The sequence below is a fragment of the Haliotis rufescens genome, unplaced genomic scaffold, assembly GCF_023055435.1.
Source record: "Haliotis rufescens isolate VD_foot unplaced genomic scaffold, xgHalRufe1.0.p SCAF_17, whole genome shotgun sequence".
Taxonomy (NCBI): Eukaryota; Metazoa; Mollusca; class Gastropoda; order Lepetellida; family Haliotidae; genus Haliotis; species Haliotis rufescens.
Window position 1 is genome coordinate 20223113 of NW_025963857.1, and position 24079 is coordinate 20247191.

A 24079-nucleotide genomic window follows, 5' to 3' on the forward strand; every position below is an offset into this window, starting at 1 on the left:
TAACCTAGTTATGCAGTGAACTCCGTCGACAACGACTGTCAATCTGTCTGCTACAGCTACCATAGAATCATCCCTGTCACAACTGTCTTTTTCAAAATAGAAATTGTAAAACTTCGTTAACAGACTGCATACCGTATACAGGCCTCTTTACCGCCTCCGTGGTCTTAGTGGTAGAGCGTCCGCCCGGAGTGCGGAAGGTCCGGGGTTCGATCCCCGGCCGCGTCATACCAAAAGACGTTATAAGATGGTACTCGTTTATACCCTGTCTGGCGCTCGGCATGAAAGGGCTAAACCAAGGACTGGTCGGCTCGGAGTCACTCTATACAGTGTAAACTGCGGCATGGTATCTTAGTGTGCTAGCACTATAAATCGACATTAGTACAAGCAGACATACACACGTGCATGCACGACGGTATAAAAGTGCAATAATCTTGGACGCAGATAAACCCAATTTCACCACACCTACAGCCCTTTTATTTGATGCAAACAGTAAGTAAGATAACTTGAAGATCAACTTGATGTTACATTCCTTATATCAGCTAACGGTCCTGTTTGAGTAAATATGCACAAGACATAAAAGATTAATTAAATATGTCTTGGCATCATCTGTTGTGTATTAGATAACGGTTATGATATGAAATGTTATAACGTTTGATTAGGAAGGAGAAACATTTTAAAGTTTATTTATGATTATGTATTAAACAACTTGCCTGTGCACAAGCGTTTCCGAAGGATAGGATATTGCACAGACAACACAAACTGTTTTTCATGCTTTGAGTTTGCCTCCATATACACATTACAAATTCAGATATACCACCTTAGTGAAGCATTATGAAGCTGAGAGCTGAGATACCAAGTATTATGTTCACGGAAGCAATACAATTCTCGTGTAAGCCCTTTCCATGTACATGTAACACTAAAGTATTTTGAATTGTAGTTAATATAGTAATGGATAAAACTTTGTGACTCAACGTTAGCTGGTGTGTCTCCGATAGATATTATTTTCAGTTTATTTACAGCTTTGATTAATAGTTATTCCGTACATGTAGTCACATTCTCATTGTCTGCTAATTAGAATTTTCAATTGTCATGCTACAGCACTGTTACTAAAATCTGGTTGTTTTTGTTATCGGGTATGAATATTTGATTCATAGAGTCATATATTTTACGATTCTTATCCGATCGAATAATTGGCGCCACATATTCCAGCAGAGAGTTATTTTTTTTTATATGACTAGATACATGTATTGTTAAGTGTAGTAGATACTAACATTACTGTATCTCAGATAACATTGAGGAACAAGAAGAAAACTTGTCTTTATGTTTTAATTTCATGCATCCCTGTTCACAACAAAATTGGTTGATCCGTACTGCGTCTAAATTAATCTATTATGGGTTAGCCTAGTGGTTCAAGCTTTCGTTCGTCACGCCGGAGACCCGGGTTCGATTCCCGACATGGGTACAATGTGTCCCTCGCCGTGATATTGTTGGAATATTGCTAAAAGCGGCATAAATCCACACTCACTCACACACTCACTCAGTATTATGGGTTAAATACGGTAAGACTTTGCCTGCCGCAGCCAGGTACATTGCACGTGAATGTTGTGTCACGAAGTCACGTGAGGAAGGTGACGTGTAGTGTTCACTGACTGTGTTTAACCACTCGGGGTCTTCGCATTACACAGGCGAGCATATACATGTATATACATCTTGCTAAATAATTGAACAACAGACAACTTCTCCGTCATCCCCTCTCGAAGCTTCCGAGGAAATTCAGCCTGACAGACCAAGGGATTCCGTGGAAGGTTATGAAACTTTTCAATTGTTTAAATAATATATGGACTGCAAACTAAAAACATTCAAACGTGATATAATTGAAAAGTCAGAACAAAGATCGCTTTCTGCCTAAAGAGGAGCTCGCAAAGATTCTGCGATACCGTTCATTAGATTTAAAGGAAATCACTTGCATTATAAATTCAATTGTGGTCCTTTGGAGAAAGTAGTTTCAGCCATGATTCAAACATAATAAGTTCAATGTTCAAATTCCCTTAAAAGTCTTGCTTCAGATATCCACAAGCGAATCAAACATATCAGATTAGCCGACATATCCTTGTCTGTTTGGGTCGTAGTTGCGGAACTGGAGGGAAACGACATTGCTTCTGGCTCAGACGAAGAACGTCTCCTTGAGAAGACAGAGAGTAAGGCACCCCGTAAGCATCGAGCAGCTCATTACAGGCCTCGAGACAAAGTACTTCACAATGCTCCTTCTGCTACTTTCCCTAACCCTAATAACGACATGCCTTCTCAGGCCCCTCCCTCCTTGCAAACCCAGGCCTTTCGTCCCAAATTCATACGTACTGCAACACCATCAATTTGGAAGAACTTTGATGCACCAGAATAAATTATTAAAACTATTCAGGAAGGTTACCTTATTCCCTCAGTTGATAGCCCACCTCGTGCACACAGTAAGAATAATAGCTCTGCCATAAAGAATGGAGATTTCGTTTCAGAGTCTGTTCATGAACTCTTGAAAAACGAATGTAGAGTTGAAATTAATACTACTTCTCATGTTATTAATCCTCTTTCAGTGTCGGTTCAGCATCCAGGCAAAAAGAGGTTGATTTTAGACCTGTGATTGGTGAATCAATTTGTCTGGAAAGAAAAAAATGTTTTTGAAGGCTATAAAATCGCACTAGACTTTTTACAAAACTCTGGTTATATGTTCAGGTTTGATTTAAAGTCAGGTTGCCATCATATTGACATTCACCCTACTCAACATACTTTTCTTGGTTTCGCTTGGAAACGCCAAGGCGCTGTAAAGTATTTTTGTTTCACAGTTCTTCCGATCGGTATCACGTCAGCTTCCTACATCTTCACGAAGTGTGTTCGCCCATTGGTCAAGTACCGGAGAAAGCATTCCATTAGCATCGTAGTTTACCTGGACGATGGTTTTGGTTATTCGGTGTCAAAGGCCATATGTACTTAACACTCATATATAGTTAAGAATACTTTAACCAGAGCCGGTTTCGTTTACAATGTAGAAAAGTCTGTATGGAATCCTCAAACTAGACTAGAGTGACTTGACTTTATCTGGGATCTAGATTTGGGTATCCTGTCTTTTAAATTGGAAGATGTTAGGAATAGATTCGCAGGGTTCCTTGCATGTCGTTTTACAGCACGAAGCTTGTCTAGTTTGACAGGCAAGATCATATCTCTATGTCCAGTTATGGGGGACATCTGCAGGCTATTGACTAAACAGATGCACACAGAAATTCAGAGGTCAGTATCTTGGGACAAAATGATTAGGTTAGATGTTCCTGAGTGCGTCTATGAGCTTATGTTTTGGAGGGACAATATTTCCCTTCGGAACTGTCGGACTCCATTGACTTCCGTATTTTCAGATGCCATTGATTTTGGCTGTGCTGGTTATATACAAAATACTGATTACGTTTTTCAATACGGCGGGGATTTGGACCAAGCTAAGCGCAGTTCAACATGGAGAGAGATGAAAGCTGTGGAATTAACTTTGATTGCATTTTCAAACATACTGCGCAATAAGACCGTAAACTGGTTCACAGATAGCAAGCCTTGTTGTCATGTCGCAACATGTGGTAGTTTTAAAACGCATTTACAGAAACTAGCTATGTCAATATTCGTTAAAGCTAGTATACACAATATCATATTGAAGTTCAATTGGATCCCAAGGTCAGACAATGAGAAAGCTGATGCTTTAAGCAGATTTGAAGATTCAGATGATTTGAGAGTTACAAATACAATTTTCAGGATTCTGGATGCACGATGGGGACCACATTCAGTGGACAGATTCGCAGATCACATTAATACACAGTTGGTAATATTCAATTCCAGATCTTGAGTTCCCGGTGCCGAGACAGTCGATGCGTTTTTTACACAGCAGCGGCAAAGAGACAAAAACAGGGCTTTACCACTTGTCCATCTGGTTTCAAAAACAATCAAGTTTGTTCTGAGGAACAAGGCTCCAACTATGGCTGTACCTATGTGGCCCTCTGCGTCATATTGGCCTGTCTTGTTTGATGGTGATAAACCAGATCCCTTGGTGCAGGTATGCTACAACTTTAAGGCAGTACTACTGTCGAAGGTGGAAGCAAAGCTTCTATGTTTGATTCATTTAACGGATACGTTCTGGCCATTAGAATTAATCCAATTTGTTGTTAATATTGCAGATATGTTTGGTCTAGGCATCTGGAAGGAGAAAGATTCCTTGGTTCATGAGGATTCATCAGTTTAGCAGGAAAATGCCAGAATTAGTGTCAAAATCAAAAGCACCTGCCACTGTCAATAAGTACATGAGAGCTTATATTCTATGGTAAAAATGGAGTTCACATTTTCCAAAGGTGTCTTGTTTACCAGCAAAACCTTTTTATGTTGTTTTATATCTCACGTCTCTTCTCCAAGGAGGTAAGAAATCACATTCTGTTGTTGCAGAAATCAATGGTATAAGTTGGGCAAGTCAAGTAACAGTTTTACCAGATCCATGCCAGTTTGATCTCATAAAAAATATCAGAAAAGCAGCCCAGATAAGTTATAGTCATCCCGTCTAGAAGAAAGAGCCAATTGATACGGATATGCTGAAGAAACTTGTTTGTGTGTTTGGAATCCTTTGGTTGTTCCCTGTTTGATTTAAGATTTCAGACTATGTCCATTCTCTCGCATGCAGGTTTTTTCCACAGATTTTCTGAAGTTGTACATATTAAACGTTCAGATCTATGTTTTCATGGTGGATATGTTCGAATTTTCATTGAGGTGGTAGATATGTGTTGATTTCGGTCTTCGGGTCGGAACTTTATCCAGTGAACATTTTGGGTCGATATTTGACAGCTGCAAATTTTAAGCAAGATTCTGAGGAGTATATAATACGTCAAATTAGTTGTTGCAGAAAGTTAGGAAGATATAAACTGAAGGGAGAAAAGCCTCTGTCATATACTTGTATATTTCAGGTCACTGATGAAAACGGTCTTGGTTTTGACAGATGCGTGGATTCACTTGAAATAATGTTAACGCGTTTGACGGGTGTATTTATTTGTGATTGTTAATAAACCTGCTCGCTTGTCAGCTGCGGTATTCGTAACCCTTGAGATGCGTATATTGTACATGGTAAATATTTTATGTTTGTTTGAACGAAGCTAATTAGAACATAACTAGCAAAGTCACTCATCCCTGACTATACATGGGTTGTCTAATAGCTACGGTTTACCTGGTTTACCAATAATTAGACGAAGCAGATTGATACCCGCAGAACTTATAACATCCTAAAATGTAATTAGTACACAGATAATTGTGACATATAATTTCCTGTACATTCCTGCTTAAACAAAAAGCCCACATGTATACTATAATCGGTGAAATTGTGTGTCCACTTGTACAGTCTCAGCTGACTAAAGTCACTTCTCCCACAAAGTCACCTCTGTTTCTCAAACATAATTTAATTTCCGAAGACATTTTGAATGAGAGCAATTAAGAGGAAATCACCGTTTTATTTAACAAACCTACATGTATTTTACCAAATTCAAAAACTTATACACCCGTTCTACGTTTCGTTCCAAAGGACATGGACTATTCAACTCTAAACTGCATAATTTATATTAATTATTTGGTTGGTTGGTTGGTTGTTGTTTAACGCCGCACTCCCCAATATTCCAGATTTATAACGGCGGTCTGTGAATAATCGAATCTGGATCAGACAATCCTGTGATTGATATCATGGGCATCGATCCTCGCAATGTCGAATCGATGACATGCATCAACCACGTCAACGAGCCTTACCACCCGATCCCGTTAGTCGCCTTTTACGACAAGCATCGTCGCCTGTTACGGCAAACATGGGTTGCTGAAGACATATTCTACCCCAGATCTTCACGGGTTTATATTAATTAATTATTCTCGTTCCTAATTCGAATGGGTATAAATCTGCAAGATGGCAGACATAGTCCTTCTTTGTACAATGCATTATCATTTGTTCTCGTTCAATCTGTTGTACTTAACATTTGAAATCATTGTAAGTTGTCAAGGAGTAGTGTTATATAATGGTGTGGTGTTATGAATGAAAAACAATCACCACATGGGATGTATATGTATAACTTGTCTCTCAACGTCTTTATTGCCACAATACACCACACAGTGGTACATGGAACTGGCCAGTGTGTTTACAGTACATAAGTAGGCAGCGAATATACTTCAGAAATGTGAATAAATACATTGTATTAACTAACATAGCTTTTACATTCCTACTTGAACAAAGAGCCTACGTGTACGCTGTAATCGGTGCAACTGTGTGTCCACATGTACATTCTCAGCTAGCTAACGTCACATCTCCCATTATAGTGAATGTTCCCGCGAACACTTAATAGCATGTGAGCACTTTCCACTGTATTTGCACTGCCGAATATAACCACCTTAGTTTTGTCTGGATTAACCTTTATTTTCCAGGAAATACAATATATTTCGAAAGCATCCAGACTATGCTGTACTTGTGAGGGAATCTCACCAAACAGGACAGTATTCATCTGCATATAACAACAATAACAACTTGGTGATCCCCGAAAGTGATTCTAGCGTAATACCTTTACAGTCATAGATATTCATATGAGTTTCCATGTCATTTAAATTCAAAGAGACCAGGAGAGGCGACAAATTTTCCCCTTGACTGACACCCTTACTACACGACAATTAAACAAGCCTGAAATATCATCATCATGACTCACCATATATTACTGTACATATTCTATTGTACATATACATATAAGTATAAAACGTATACCTGTAACACCATAGGATAGAAGTTTCTGCCAAAAGCCAATCCTTCAAACGTTATCAAAGGCCTTTTTAAAATCCACAAATAAACAAAATAAATTTACTTCATATACTTCGCAGGTACAACGCAGTAGGTCCGCGGATTTCACAAACGTTTTGCCCCTGCGGAAAAAGTACTTTTGCGTCGTAGAACATCGCACCTCTTTACTTTGCAAGACGTCATATACCGGACATCGGTACTCAGTGAAACCTCATTTACCGGACATCGGTACTCAGTGAGACCTCATATACCGGACATCGGTACTCAGTGAGACCTCATATACCGGACATCGGTACTCAGTGAGACCTCATATACCGGACATCGGTACACATTGAAACCTCATATACCGGACATCGGTACACAGTGAAACCTCATATACTAGACATCGGTACTCAGTGAGACCTCATATACCGGACATCGGTACTCAGTGAGACCTAATATACCGGACATCGGTACTCAGTGAGACCTCATATACCGGACATCGGTACTCAGTGAGACCTCATATACCGGACATCGTTACTCAGTGAAACCTCATATACCGGACATCGGTACACATTGAAACCTCATATACCGGACATCGGTACACAGTGAAACCTCATATACTAGACATCGTTACTCAGTGAGACCTCATATACTGGACATCGTTACTCAGTGAGACCTCATATACCGGACATCGGTACACAGTGAAACCTCATATATCACACCCCCTTTCCTCTGTGAGACCTCCAACACCGGACAGCGTTACTCGGTGAAATCCCAAATACCGGACAGCGTTACACTGTGAGACACCATATACCGAACATCGTTACTCTGTGAGACACCATATACCGAACATCGTTACTCTGTGAGAACTCATATGCCGAACACCGTTACTCTGTTAGACCTCAGACACCGGACATTTTTCTCTCGAAACCTTATATACAAAACCTTTTCAATCTGGGCAACCTCATTCCTTACTCTAGACATAACGTATACTTAACCTCTTCTCTTGATCTGACATCTCATTTCAGGTCCCTTTTGCAATGGACGTCCTAATCAACGGACCTCTTTACTTTGGGCGACCTCATTAACCGGAATTTGTATCTGTGAAACCTCCTATATCCCGTCCCGCCTCTTCAATTAATAATTCACCGTAGTATACACATTTGTATTGTATGAGATGTGTGTATTCATTAATTTTGTAGGAACTCTCACCTGAGGCAGTTGTTGTCGAATTTGTTGAAGCTTGCCATGGTGATAAGGCCGCCCCAAGCTGGTCCAAGGGAGTAGAACACCTGGAGACACGCCTCCAGCCACACCTACACCAGGGAGAACATACAGCCACATAGGCGAGCAGCGCCTTACCAATAAAGTTTTCACAATTTTGCGCGTTTGCAATATGATAAAAAATATTATCGATCAAACAGTTACAGGATTCCTGACAGTTATAATACTTACTGGATGCCAAAACAATCAGTGCAGTAAGACAGGTGATGAACATTTTATGATTGGATCACTGAAAATCAGTCACTAGGTGTTCACGAAAGAACCTGAGTCAGTGCCAGTAAGTAAGAAGGTGTCATGGAATAGCATGAAATTTGTAAATTCCTCTCCCATAATATTCTCGAATGACTTAACCAGGCCTTTGATGGCGAAAACTTGATGGAAAAGCTTGGTTGAAATTTCCATGAAATCTGAATAAAATACACATGTGCTAAAGTACCTAAATCTTTGTGATCCACTTAAATATGTAAATATGTCTAAATGAAGAATTGTATTCGGGAATAATTATATGGCTTTATGTGCAATGAAAAAAAACCCCAACACACTTTTGCTGTATATATATATCATTATTAAACCTCTACCTGCATCTCCATGAGCTTGTTAAAGTCAGGTTTGATGTACACCAGGAGGCCCTCGTCACTTCCGGGTAGCATGAGACTGCGAATCAGGAGGATGATCAGCAAGAGGTAGGGCAGGGTAGCTGTCACATAGACAACCTGTAACACACAGGAGTGAGTGAGTGAGTTGGGTTTAACGCCACTTTTAACATTATTCCAGTTGTTTCACGACGTGCCAGCTTGATATGGGTGATACAGGTCTTAGACGTTTACAACTTTGGTGAAACCCACGAGCACGGGTATGGTGCTGACAAACCTAGAAAAATAATCGGGGCGAACCGGGATTCGAACCCACAATCAAAGGTTTCTGGCGTGCCTAAGGGACACAACTCTAAACAGCGAATTGTGGTGCCTTAGACGACTGGGCCACCCGTGCCCCCGTTACACACACGATATCAATTAATTAAAAATGAACACGACGTATTTGGAGTAGAGAGTAAATGCGTGTTTCTGCTAAGCAAACATCAATGGTTTCTCAATTTAATTTCATATTTATTGTTATTTAACTATGTGTAGCACATATTTCTGGTGGCTGACTGTACAGAGGGTTTTGTTGCTTTTACTTGTATGCGGTAATGCTAGCAAACCTTTATCAATCTGGATAGTGCTCATAAGTAAAGTCAGATCTTGTTTACATGGTGAAGTTTAGTTTTTTTATTACTTTTCCAGCGGACTTGATTCCTCGGATGATGCACAGAAACACAATTATCCATCCGCTGAGGAGACATAGTGCCAGGTGAGTCTGTATCCCTCCGACATTGTCCAGACCGTCGGAGATACGCAGGACGTTGTACCTATGGAGATATACATTGTAGCAATTAGGGCACGTTGCTCGCTCACAGCGTCATACACACGTTACGTTTTCACTGTTTCACCATTTCACTGTGTGGAGTTGCTTCCCTTTGGCGTGCCAGAAACCAATAATCATGGGTTTGAATCCCGGTCCGTCTTAATAATGGTTCCATACCCATGTCCGTAATGAGCCGGGGTAGAATAGCTCATCAGCAACCCATGCTTGCCGTAAAAGGCGATTATGCTTGTCGTGAGAGGCGACTAACGGGATCGGGAGGTCAGGCTCGCTGACTTGGTTTCTACCATAAACAAGCCTAATAAAAACTCTGAGAAAAACATTCAATATAAACTAAATGTAAACACAAATGTTACTGACACAGAAGATATGTGTAATAACCCTAATACTGTCCCAAATAACCATACACACTCTGGGGTAAATATCTCAAGTCAAACAACTGTAAACACTACTGTTGTCAACCAAGTACTTGATAACGCGAACTCTTCAAATGCACTGATGAACCGCGCCCCTACTGTATGTAATCTTGGCAATTGTTCTGATGTACAGGTAATAGTTAATTCAGCAGAAAACACAAACCATGCTCACAATCTATCTGATATTCTGAAAACCTTAGATCACACACAACTTGCACGTGAGTCCAGGGAAACCTTAAAGATAAATGTACCAAGCAAACCAAATGGTACTCACAATGTGTATAATACAATGGACTCTGTTTATATTTTGAATAACCATGTGTCCTTAGATAAGGAAACCAATTTAACTGATGTAAATGTTTCCACCAAAACATATGCAAACACAGATGTACCTAATACCAATGATGTCACAGATGTCCTGAACTATCATGCCTATACCCCAGTTATTTTTAACAAAGCCCGTGAAGCAAAGATTTCATGTATATTATGGAAAAAGAAATCTGTACTTAATAATATAAACGCTGTAAACCACGGTTCTGAATTTGCTAGTAATTGTGATAATGATGCCAATGCTGTTGCACATGATGTTGTTGCACATGATGTTGTTGCACATGATGATGATGATGATGATGATGATGATGATGATGGTGGTGACTGTACTGTTCATGACCAAAATACTGGTCTTAATTTCTTAAGTCTAAATGTATGTGGCCTCAGACATCGCCTAGAATATAAGGATTTTTTTTACCTAATAGCTAAAAGAGACATAATTGGATTTCAAGAAACGAAAACAAACAGTTTGGATGAGTTAGATAGGTTGGGTACTGTAAGGCGATCAGGAGGTATAGGTGTAGCATATAAAAGTAAATATAGAGATTATATATCCGTAACTGAAGAAAAATGCGATTACATTCTTTAGACTAAAGTATGTAAAAAACTATTGAGTTTTGATCAGGATCTGTACTTGGGGACTGTTTATATTCCACCCGAAGGATCAAAGTATATTACAAACGATACGTTTTATGAAATTGAGGAATCAATAATTAATATTATGTCAAAAAGTGAGTATATCATTTTAATTGGGGATTTTAATGCCCGGACAAATAATCTATGCGAGTACGAAATTCTTGATGAATACATAATCGAAGAATTTAATCTGGATATTGATGAAATTAGATCAGAACTTAACCCTGAATCTGTGCTCGATGAACTTGGGTTGCCACGCGTGAGAGCAACACAGGACAAAACAAGAATAAATAATTTTGGCTTTAAACTTATTGAAATCTGTAAAAATTTAAATCTGTTTATTGGTAATGGCAGGCTAGGAAATGATAAACTGATAGGTAAAACAACATGTAAAGATAAAAGTGTTATCGACTATGTTATCGTATCGCAAATGTGCCTTACGCTCTTTTCTGATTTTAATATAATTGACTACTCACCCCTCTACTCAGACGTGCACTGCCCTCTCACCTTTACACTTAGCGCAGTCACACCTCCTGTCAGTAATCCATGTAAAGGCCTATACCATGCATCTATATAAATGCCGCTAACAAACATAAACATTACAAGCTTGATAAATCAGATGTATACATAAAGAATATAAATGTTAAACAGATAAATAAACTGGTGAAGACTGTGCACGAAGCACGGACAGGTCACGGCGACCCGCCGAGTGTAAACAGACTCGCGAATGAAATCGCGCACGTACTTGTTAACGCTGCACGAGCAACATTCGGAGTCAGAGAAAACAATGTTAAATACAGACAACGCGAAAAAGATAAACCTTGGTTCGGAATAGAATGCAGACGATCCCGAAAGAAATTTAATAAAGCAAAACGTCGACTTAAAAAATCGAAAACAGTATTTAATAAACTGGCATATCACCAAGAAGCAAAGGCTTACAAGAAATGTATGGATAGGAATATAAGTAAATATAAAGACAAATTAAATAAGACCTTTCGCCAAAATCTTCACCATTCGCCTAAAGAATGTTGGCAGATCCTAACAGGATGTAAGAAAGACACAAATCCGAATGCTCCTGATATTAATTCCTTCTATAATTTTTATAAAAACTTAAATGAAAACAAAATTGATGACTCTGAATTAGAAAGATGTGCAACTGCAACACTGGTGTATGATTGTAAAACCTTAAACGATGATATAACGACTGAAGAAATTATAAAGGCTGCAAAGAAACTTAAAAGAAATAAGGCTTCTGGGCTAGATTTTGTCGAGAATGATCATATAATAGATAGCATTGGAGTACTTGCCCCACTATATTCGGAATTCTTCAATCTTGTACTCTCATGCGGTGTAATCCCTGAAACGTGGCTCTCGGGAATTATAAAACCTATCTACAAAAATAAAGGCGACCCATCTGATCCAAACTCGTATAGACCCATTACGATATTAAGCTGTTTCGGAAAACTTTTCACCAGTATCCTAAACGAACGACTGACAAAATTTCTAGATGTCAATAATATCCTAACTCCGGCACAGTCGGGATTTAGGAAACAATTTCAAACTGCTGATAATATATTCTTTATCCATTCGTTGATGCATATTTTGAAACTGTCAAAAAAAAACTTTATTGTGCGTGCATAGATTTTACAAAAGCATTTGATACTGTCTGGAGAGTAGGATTGTGGTCTAAAATGCAAAACAGTGGATTCGAGGGCCGATTCCTAACTTTAGTTAAAAATATGTACAGTAATATTAAATCAATGGTACAATCAAATAATGCAGAATCAGAGTACTTCCCTTGTCAATCAGGTGTTAGACAGGGCGAAAATCTATCACCACTACTGTTTTCAATATTTTTAAATGATCTTGAATCGTATCTTACAAAACAAGGATGCCAAGGGATCTCATTTGATTGTATATCGGGAAATGACATCACAGTTTGGTTACATATTTTAGTATTACTCTACGCAGACGATACAGTCATATTTAGCGATACCCAATCTGGATTGCAAAAATCGTTAGATTCCTTTAACCAATATTGCTTACAATGGAAGCTAAACGTAAATATTTCAAAAACAAAAATAATAATCTTTGGAGGGGGTCCAGCCAAATCAACCAAATCAATATTTTATTTTGGGGGAAAGATACTGGAGATTGTTGATAATTATACATATTTATGTATAAATCTTCACAGAAATAGACAACTTGTGTTTTGTATGAAATCACTAAGAGCAAACGCGACAAAAGCAATGTACTGCCTAATAAAAAGAGCACGAAATGTTAACCTACCATTAGATTGTTTATTGAAGGCGTTTGACGTGATGGTAGTGCCAATCCTTTTGTACTGCTCCGAAATATGGGGTTTTGAAAATTTAGAAATGATAGAGAAAATGCAATTGAAATTTTTAAAAATAGTAACTGGTCTGAGGAATTCAACACCTAATTTTATGGTTTATGGGAAACTTGGCAGGGAACCACTCAAAATTAAAGTATTTAAACGGATGATTTCCTTCTGGCATAAACTAACGAATTAAAACGGACCCACAAAGTTATCTAATATTTTATATAACTATTTGATAAAAGACTATGATGCAAACGCAAAATCGTTTAAGTGGATAGCTACAGTAAAAAAAATACTAAATGATGTCGGACTGTCAGAAATATTCATAAACCCGTCTATTTGCTCTACTTCATGGCTGGTTTCAAAGGTCGAGAGAACTCTTAAAGACCAATTTATTCAACAGTGGCGAGAATCTATTTTATCAAGTTCAAAAGGTTTATACTACCAACATTTAAAAGAATTACCAAAATTCGAAAAATTTCTATTACTTCCCAAAACTATCTACTTGCCAATTTTACAATTTCGCACATCTAATCATCATTTGCCCATTGAAACCGGCCGATGGAGAGGGTTACTGAGAGAAGACCGTGTCTGTACACTATGCAATTCATCTGCTGTTGGAGACGAATTTCACTATCTTTTTAGGTGTGAAGCACTTCTCCAACAACGACTTCTCTACATCCCACAGAATTGTTATATCTGGCCAAATATGTGTAAATTGCGTAAAACGTTATCACCTAAAAATATATCCACTTTGAAACATCTGTCCAGATTCATCATAAATTTGAACTCATTATTGCGTTAAGGTGTCTAATTTTATTTCTTTTGATGATGATGATGATGATGATTATTATTTTTATTACTTTATTTGCTTAATTTCTATTTATTTTAGGCTTGTTACCATCTTGATCTGCATTGTATATTATATGTTGTATATATATATATATATATATATATATATATATATATATATATACTCTTGTACCACCGTTGGTGGTTTTTCAGAGAAATAAACTGAACTGAACTGAACTGTTGATGCATGTCATCGATCCCAATTGCGTGGATCGATGCTCATGATATCAATCACTGGATTGTCTGGTCCAGACTCGATTATTTACAGACCGCCGTCATATAGCTGGAATATATTGCTGAGTGTGGCGTTAAAAAACCAACCAACCATACCCATGTCACCAACGTGGTAAACGTCTAATGTTATGCCTCAGGATTTCCTAACACACAAAGCTGACACGTCGTGATACAGATGCATACTGTTCAAAGTGGCTATAGCTATACACTTAACTCATTCACTCATTCACTAAGGATACCAAAGCCACAGACATGTTCACTCGTCTATCACCTATGACACGTGACAGGGTACTTGAAACAGAATAGAAAAAAAGTAATAACATATTAATTTGTCGGAATTTTGTTTGGTAGGGATTTTGCGAACTATTGGAAATATCAGTGAATATCCCTCGCAAATAATAGAGACTTAACACTAAGTATCCCTACAAGGGAATTAGTACTACTTCGATCTAATATAATCCTTAGCCATGCTTATTCATATCAATACAATCTGGCAGACAAAAGGAATCAATTGCTCGGCACTAAAAGTAAAACAACTTCTTTATTCATATGGTTTTGGCCATGTTTGGGATAGTCAAGGAGTAAATCATATTGGTTTTATTGATAGTCAAGGAGTAAATCATATTGGTTTTATTGATAGTCAAGGAGTAAATCATATTGGTTTTATTGATAGTCAAGGAGTAAATCATATTGGTTTTATTGATAACTTTAAAACAAGATGTATTGATATAGGTAACCAACAGTGGTCTAGCAGTTTAAGAACTTACTCGAAACTTTCTTTTTACTCTTGTATTAAGCAATATGATGTATTTAAAAATATCTAGATTGTATTTCAGTAAGTGCATATCGTATTGCTTTGAGTAAATTTAGATGTTCTCGTCATACTTTGCTAATTGAAAATTGAAGGAAGTACAATATACCTAGAGCTAAGAAACTATGTCCATTTTGTGTAAGACCTGAAGTGGAATCTGAATATCATTTTTGTTTACAATGTCCATACTATGACAGTTTGAGACGTAAGGTTCTACCTTATTATTTTTACACAAATGATACTTTTGATAAATTTATAACACTCTGTACATCTTAAACCCCATGCATAGTTAATGCTGTAGTTAAATTTGTATTTCCTGCTTTTAAAAAGCGTAATAACTTTCTCATTGGCGCTGAAATTGTCTAACCCTGATATCATATATTGTACATGTATAATGGGCCGGTGGCCCCTTTACTGAAACAAAGCTCACTGTCACTTCTTCGATCTAGACGGGCCGTGGGGCCAGGGAGAAGAGCACCCCTACCCCCCCCCCCCCCCCCCCCCCCCCCCTCCGGACCCCCCCCCCCCCCCACACAAATACACTTACTGCCAGAACTCCTCCGCTGCAGTGTGTGAGAGACTGGCATTAGTCACACCTGAGATGTGACGTATTTGTCCACCATCGGTGACGTTGCTCTCGTTGGTTGGTGAATGATATAACGTCTGTGCCGAGGTGACGACACAGGATGGTGTGTTCCACCAGTTCCCACACGACGTCCACGGCAGCAATTGGGAACAAGACTGTACGAGGAAGTACACCGACCACGACAACACTATAGGGTAGTACATCAGCGTCAGCGCCGATAGCATCGTCATGCTGATTCCCAAGCCTATAGTTATAGAAGGTTAAAAAGCATCGCTGTCAGCATTGGTTATTGTACGATACAAATATGGATAAACACAAACGAAAATATATAATGTCCTATATAAGACCCTACACTGACGGAATCACACCATTTTGACATGCATATCGCAAATTGATAATACCATCACAGTGTTTCCGCATCAGCGACCCGTGTGATTAACAGATTTCGGTAAAATCCGAGGTAAAAGTATATTTTCCATTAGTTATAACACAGACTTTTAGTTATGATCGGTTAATACAGTTTAACCCTTTTTACAGTTTGCTTTTCATCTAATAAATATAATTGTTTGATGTGTCCTCTTTTTTCTTGTCTCAACCTGACATCTGTACATAGTACATTATTAATAACAAACGACATAATTGCAGCAAATAATTTGTTTTTTCTTGGAATGAATTTGTTTTAATGTCATAATAAAAAGGATTTCATTATTTATTAATTGTCAAGTGCAGTCAGATTAGGAATTGTACAGATCGACAGGTATTTAACGATCAAATACCAGTTTGAACCTGCAAATAAGGTAGGGAGAGTCATTGAAGTAATGTGGAGTAATTGTCACCTAATTGTTTCTAAAAATATCTTTAATTTGAAAAGGAACACAGGCATAACTACTCGGTATGATGTTTGTGTCTTTTGTATTTGTTTCATAAATATAAGTGAATTAGAACCACAAGCGCAAATGTGCACAGAAGCAAAACTACAAGTAAAGACACATAATCTAGGGTCTTGGCTGTCAATACATCAATTGTATTACCAATGTTTTTGAACATATAGATCAACATGTATAATACATAAAATTTTATTACTAATTGGTCATGGATTTACTATTGTATATAGATCACATTTTGGACAGATCAACATAAATATAAATGACATATATTTTGACAAGATAGACACAATTTTATGGATAACAACTTCTTTAATACTGTAAAAAGCGACGTTTCGGTATAGATCCTTATACCGTTGTCAAGCAAGACTGAATGAGGGACAAAGTGCAGAATATATATAGCAAGTGGAGGATTAACAGTAGAGGATTAACACTAACAACAAGGGCATACATGAGTGGGATAACATAGGTAGGTGTGACAACAAGGATGATGCTATCACAACACGATGGACAGAAAACACATAGCTAGAAGCCAATGGGGCATGAAGCCCTCACCACCGCCTGTATCTCCACCACATACTTCACCTGGGGCGACGAGTATTATCAACAGATACACGGCCTACCCATGGGATCCCCACTGTCTCCTATCCTTACTGAAATCTACATGACCCACTTCGAACAGCAAGCCCTCACAACATCACCCATCCAACCTATTTGCTGGTACAGGAAAGTTGTTATCCATAAAATTGTGTCTATCTTGTCATCCGCCAACTTCTAAGTAATGCCTATCAAACAAGACATATATTTTGGTTTTAATTCATGTTTTACAACATTTAGACATATATTTGGTCTTTTTTATGTGTAAGTCCTTACAACATCCACATCATGATAATGTCATGATTATACCCATTAAAAACTAAATTTTCATCACTGTGTACATTCTTAACGTAATCGACATTGACTTGTGAGTTTGCCATGATTGCATATGACTCCAAAATGTAACTGTGGCTTGTTTATATCAGACATAGAGCCTAATGGATGACCTCAGTGAACAGAGTTATAACTGATAATTGATGAAGAAAACCAGCTGGGATAAAGTATTTGCTCGTGTAGAAATATTAATAAAACGATTTAAATCTACCATTTTGACACTTGTAAGTCACATAACTATCACATGTAAATAACAAACCATTTAAAAAAGTGTCCCAAAATAACAATAATTGAGTTGCAAAGGTTATCCTCATTCTTAAAGTATGCATACCTCGTGGGCTAAAATGTCAGTTACCATGCCCATATGACCTTGGTGGGTTTAGATATACAATGCTGTATTAAGGTTGAGAATATATGGATGTCAACCTCTTAATTATGAGGAACACAACGTTTCGGAGTATATGCTTACTCCTTCATCACCTGAAGAAGTTGACATCCATATATTGTCATCCTTATGTGTATCACTTCTAAATGCATTTCAAAACCTGAGAACTGGTTTTGTAAGACTTCACATTTATGTGCTTTACCCACCTTTCATCAAAGGACAGAAGCCCCAGATGTGCATCGCGCTCTTCCCGGCAAACTGTCCCAACGCCACCTCGAGAAAGAACAGGGGGAGACCACACAGCACCAGGCACACGAGGAAGGGGATGAGAAAGGCACCTGCGGAATGAGGGGGGTTGTTGAGTGAGTGAACGTTTAACGCCGAGGATAACAATATTCCTTCTATCTCACATCAGCGTGTTAAAATATTAATTATTATCATGTTAAGACAATTTTTCTCCTTAACCACTGTTGGTGGTTCTTTTTGAGAAATAAATGATGATTGATTGCTTGGTGTAAAACGGGTAGGACAAGTGCAACCCGGACAATTGTCACTCAGGAAATTCCCACTGGTCAATTACCATCCGGACAATTGCTACCTAGGACAATTGCCATCTGGGACAACTGCCAACCTGTGAATTTACTACAATAGGACTTTTCCGACCCAATATATATTTTTTATTAAATGAAAGGTGTCTTACTATTGTTCACAGTGAGATAAACAAACACATGTTCTTGAAAGTAAGATGTAAACAGTCTTCATGTTTTCTTGTAAAACCTTTGTGTTCTGAGAGGAGAGGGTGAGTAATGGGAGCAGAGCTGCTTGTACTTAAATAACATTGGTTAGGAACCAACTATTGTTTGATAACTCCAAGATGGCATATATGTTGTGATAGTGTTCTGTTAGAGAGGATTTATACATATATCGGAAACTGTTTGATCCTGTGATGGTAGATTGAAGCAGACTAGAGGAGGAGAATTATACAGTTAATCTCAATTACGAAAACTATATTTATATAAGCTGTGTAGGCATGATCGACCCTACTCACACCCATAAGTTCCAAAGAGGGACAGGCCAGCCGACATTGCTGAGGCAGAAGGGGACCTCTTAAACTCCAAAAGCAACAGCAACATGATGGGCATGCATTGTTCACAGGCATGGATAACCAAGTAGACTTTGTAAAGTCAGAAAGGTGTGTAATGAAAGTACATCTTCACCACAAGGTACTTGACAACCAGTGTGTTGGACCTCTTCACGAGCACACCCAAGCATTTGGCGTTTATTGCATGTCCCAAGGAGGGAACAAGTTCTGAATGATCAGGTGATCACCCAAATGGTGGCAGGGCAAAATGTGGCCAACCATCGCAAACAATATAAGGATTGCCAACATTTTGTCCTTCGCACCATTCATTTGTATCAGACTTTATTAACAGACACGGCATGAACTATCTGAGCCACGTGGCTCACAATTACAGATTGTGAATTGTTTCTTCTGCTGTACTGACAGTTAACAGTTGAAGTTTTACTTAACTTTTAAACAGTGACTTTTTTTTATCCACCATTCTCCACGTTGTAAAGTTGTTGTATAATTAACCGAATATAGAATTCATAACATGTTAATGAAATATTCTTTTATGAGTGGCAATTGTCTCGGGCGGCAGTTCTACTGACGGCAACTGTCCGGCTCCCGTTATCAATACTGGACCAGACCCGTGAAGATTCCGGGGTAGAAAAGGTCTTCAGCAACCCATGCTTGCCGTAAAAGGTGACTATGCTTGTCGTAAAAGGCGACTAGTGGGATCGGGTGGTCAGGCTCGCTGACTTGGTTTGATGCATGTCATCGATCCCAATTGCGTGGATCGATGCTCATGATATCAATCACTGGATTGTCTGGTCCAGACTCGATTATTTACAGACCGCCGTCATATAGCTGGAATATTGCTGAGTGCGGCGTAAAACAACAAACCAAACCAATACTGGACCAGGCAAACCAGTGATTGACTGCACGACCAACGACCCTACGCCGTCGGGGTACCAGACACACAATGAGCAGGGTGACATGTTGCAGCAACCATATGTGTATGAGTCAACTCTAACCACAAGCTTATTGGGTTGAAGGAACCTATTCTGTACCGGAATCCCGTCATGGTGTGAAAATACGCGAATTTCAGTATGGCAGATTTTTCAACAAGTACTCCTTTGTCCTCTTCAATCATTTATGGCAAGTTAATATTGATACGCCCCGCGGTTTTGGAGAAGAAGAGCGTTCTCTCAGCGTGAACTGACAGAATGGCGAAAGGACGAATAGTTCAGATGAATGCAGTGACATAAATCATGATTGACTGTCAAGATAAACCTAAAAGTAAATGTAGACATACATTACGTAAACCTAGGGTTAGCCCTATAGAATTTAATGAATAATACATTTCACATTTTTGTATATTATCTTAAATGTAAAACCAGCGAGGCTTTTGTTCTTTTCAGTACCAGCCATGTATACAAAATGAGTTACTGTTTCAACCATCCGACAATGACAAAATATATACCAATGCCGATTCTCAAGCATTATCCCCGTGTATCTCGTATGTTATTATAAATAGCACCCGTAGTTTTTATTTGTCTAAGGAAATGTGGACACTTGTGTTTTTTTCCTGAACACAAAAGAAAACATCAGGTCAGTCTAAAAAAATATTAGAATATAAAACGACATCGTTTTGGCAGCGTATTTGACAACCCTCGTTTAGTATTCTATTTTATAGACCTTATTTTATATACCTTATTCATTTAGTACCAATAATTAAAGATGCCCTAATTTACATAATAATTACATATTATTTCTGAAACTTATGTTTTCCTTGATATAAACCCATTCAACACCCAAAGTTTAGGACGATCATATTAACCGAAGCGATTAAAGATACCCTCATTTACATAATAATCACATATTTCTAATCAACATAATAATTATATATTCTTTTTCTAACTTCTCGTACATGACAAAGTTCAAGACGATCATATCAAGGGAAGTAATTAGCGATACCCTCATTTTAATAATATACTCGGCAACACAAGTTCTTGTGACACGATACAAATCCAAGAACCTTATCAAAGTAGATTTACTCATCTGAAAGAATTCATATTTTCAAACAGACAATGGACCAGTAGAACAAGTGCACCAATTTAACTACACACGTCTAGCAAAGACATGAAATAACTCCTGTCATTTCACACGTTAGTGGCGTGTGTCCCCCTCTCGCTTGGATGCATGCAATGCATCTCCTTCGCATTAAACGGATCAAACGTTTAACACTTTATTGTGGGATGGCATCCTATATCTCCACCAGTCTGTGTCTCAGTTGGTGTACTGTAGTCGGCAAGATAGACACAATTTTATGGATAACAACTTCTTTAATACTGTAAAAAGCGACGTTTCGGTATAGATCCTTATACCGTTGTCAAGCAAGACAACGGCATAAGGATCTATACCGAAACGTCGCTTTTTACAGTATTAAAGAAGTTGTTATCCATAAAATTGTGACTATCTTGTCATCCGCCAACTTCTAAGTAATGCCTATCAAACAAGTTACTGTAGTCGGAGTACGTTTTAAATGTCGGAGACGGCGGTCCATTTCAGAGTGAGCAGGCCATGGGATCACATTCACGTTGTTCTGTCCAAGTGCTTGTTGAACAATCCGGGTCACAGGGGGTCGGGCGTTGTCAAGCTAAAAATCATGCCAGGTCCATGTTGATTCAAAAAAGGCAAACGATAGGCTGGATGCCCTCGTCACGGTAACGCTGCCCGTTCAAATTTCCCATTCGTGACCCACTCGTGTTATTCCGGGACAAGCCGAATAGCGACTCGTCCCCCTCTCGTGGCCGTTTTTGCGACCGGGTTCCGTCTTAGCGCAAACGGGCATACCTAAATTAATTGTCAACCCGTTGCGTAATGGTTCACATATATTTCCCTATATATCATATATATTTCAGATGCAATTTAAAGCACATCGGGACGTGCGGAATTATAATGTATGATTGAACACATTTAACTGTGTCTTGGGTATAATTTTAGATGCAAGACATATGTAAAATCAAACAATTATTTCTCTGGGATTATTTGACAAAGAACTCGAAATCATACGCGCATTCTGATTGGTTTGTCGTATTTTCGCACATAACATTCATCGATAGGGGGACAAGTCTTCTTGCAGGTCACGGAAAGGGGCGAGTGGTGACGAATACAAATTTCCTAGATCTCTTGCAAACGAATTCTCTGTCTCTCGGTTATTCCTCCCCACACCATAACACTGCCTCCTCCGAAACGGCCATCCTCCACAACACAGTTCTGAGTGTTACGTTCACCAGTACGTCGGTATACTCGTATTCGGCCATCGCCATTGGGAGAGGTGACAACGAGACTCGTCGGTGAACAGAACCTGTCTCCACTGAATTGCCATTCAACGCAAGCGCTGCCTACACCATTGCAGATGCAATCGGCGGTGATTGTTGGTCAAAATTGGGCGTCTGGCTGGTCTCCTCGCAACAATCCCGTAACGTCTAAGACGGTGACGTACAGTCTGTGCCGATATTCGACAAAGGCCAGGGATCGATGGTTCTCGCAATGATTGTTGTAGGTTGGAATCGATTTCAGATGGGTGGTTCGAATCCAACGATCTTGGTGGACGCTCGTAACTGGGGGCCTGCCTCTCCCTGGTCGGTCGGTCTCTGACATTCGAGGATTCGAGCTCACGATCGTGGGTTTCTAGATTGCCCAAGGGACGCAACCCTGGACAGCGAATTGCGGCACCTAAGACGACTGGGCCACCCGTGTCCCCAAAAGTTTCAGCCATATTTTCATTACTAAAGTAACTGTATTAACTGCATAGGAAGTATATATCACATTGCGTCACATTTTTTGCAGCGATGATTGTTTACATATGCACACATACATAGGAAAACAACTAACTAAACTATTTTGTGTACACTAGACAACAGAATTTTTAGCAAGTTGAAATCACATCAATGTCTCGCGTTACAAAACGTAGTTCTTGTTTCGATGACCTTATATGCATATTTATCTGATTGGTTTGTAGCATAGATAACACTCACATATTTCAATGTATCTCTTATGAATCGATAAACGAGACATTAAGCATTAAATAATAAGCTAGGTATGTGATGTAGTTATTCCTTGCTTCTGGCGACTAACGTAATCACGTAGTCATGCTCGCCGGATTCGGCAATATTCCAGCTATATGGCGGCGGTCACTAAATATATGTGTCGGGGACCAGACAATCCAGTGATTGACATCATGAGCACCGATCTACGCAAATGGGATACGATGACATGCTTCAACCAAATCATCGAGCCTGACGATCCGATTCCGTCAGTTGCCTCTTTGAACAAGCAAGGGTTGCTGTAGACCAATTCTAACCCGGATCGCCACGGGTGTAATTCTCTATGTCATTCCAGCCTTTTTTGCTTTGACAAACACTCGTGTTGTTGGTTGGTGACTTGTCACAGTTATCTCTTTGTTTATCATGTTTATTTTGAATGAATAACATTATCAGTAAAACAGTTGATGTTTGAATTCTATTGCTTCTTATGTAATTTCAGGTAATATTTCTAAAAGCTAAGGCAAACTTAAATCTAAAATCTGTAACACACACACTAACACATGTTATAAAACGTCAGTTGAATCGATCACGTGGTTCTGCAGATATATGCGCTAAGGTTACGGACGACGGACTAGTTAGATGAACTGTAATATCTATTCTAATACCTAGTTATACAATTCTGTATTCTATGTATTCTGTATATATGTCTGAACAAGTTTTATTTATGTGCATATTCGTTGGTAATATTCGTGTCTATGTGTTATGCATAGAGAACATGTGGTATACATATGTATGTATGAAGCCATCACAAAAAATAACACAATTAGATGAATGGCAACTTCACTTTGCGAGGAAAAATTTAAGAAGCTAAAAACGCAACAAACTGAATGTAATAAGACATGAATTTCTAGTGTATGTCAATACTGAGGTTTTGAATAATAATTAAAACCGACAAAAACATTCACATAATCATACTAAATCATACTAAATCTCTACTCAAAGCACAGTCCGCTGTACGATTCCAACAATACCAAAATCATGT

The 24079-nt window shown here is 38.6% G+C and overlaps 1 protein-coding gene and 1 long non-coding RNA gene across 2 annotated transcripts in view; one reads left to right on the top strand and one right to left on the bottom strand.

Annotated features, from left to right (window-relative positions):
- Positions 1-24079, bottom strand: part of LOC124133937 (sodium- and chloride-dependent glycine transporter 2-like) — a 57848-nt gene that overhangs the window by 20043 nt on the left and 13726 nt on the right. Inside the window, exons 2-6 of the mRNA XM_046498528.2 lie at positions 18129-18260; positions 15685-15967; positions 9371-9503; positions 8674-8808; positions 8024-8127 (exon numbers count right to left, since the gene is read on the bottom strand). Of these exons, the coding sequence (XP_046354484.2) occupies positions 8024-8127; positions 8674-8808; positions 9371-9503; positions 15685-15967; positions 18129-18260 (787 nt within the window). The remainder of the gene's footprint in view (positions 1-8023; positions 8128-8673; positions 8809-9370; positions 9504-15684; positions 15968-18128; positions 18261-24079) is intronic.
- On the top strand, positions 1104-4261 carry LOC125381175. The gene is made up of 2 exons (XR_007221748.1): positions 1104-1805; positions 2130-4261. It is a non-coding gene; the product is annotated as an uncharacterized LOC125381175 (long non-coding RNA).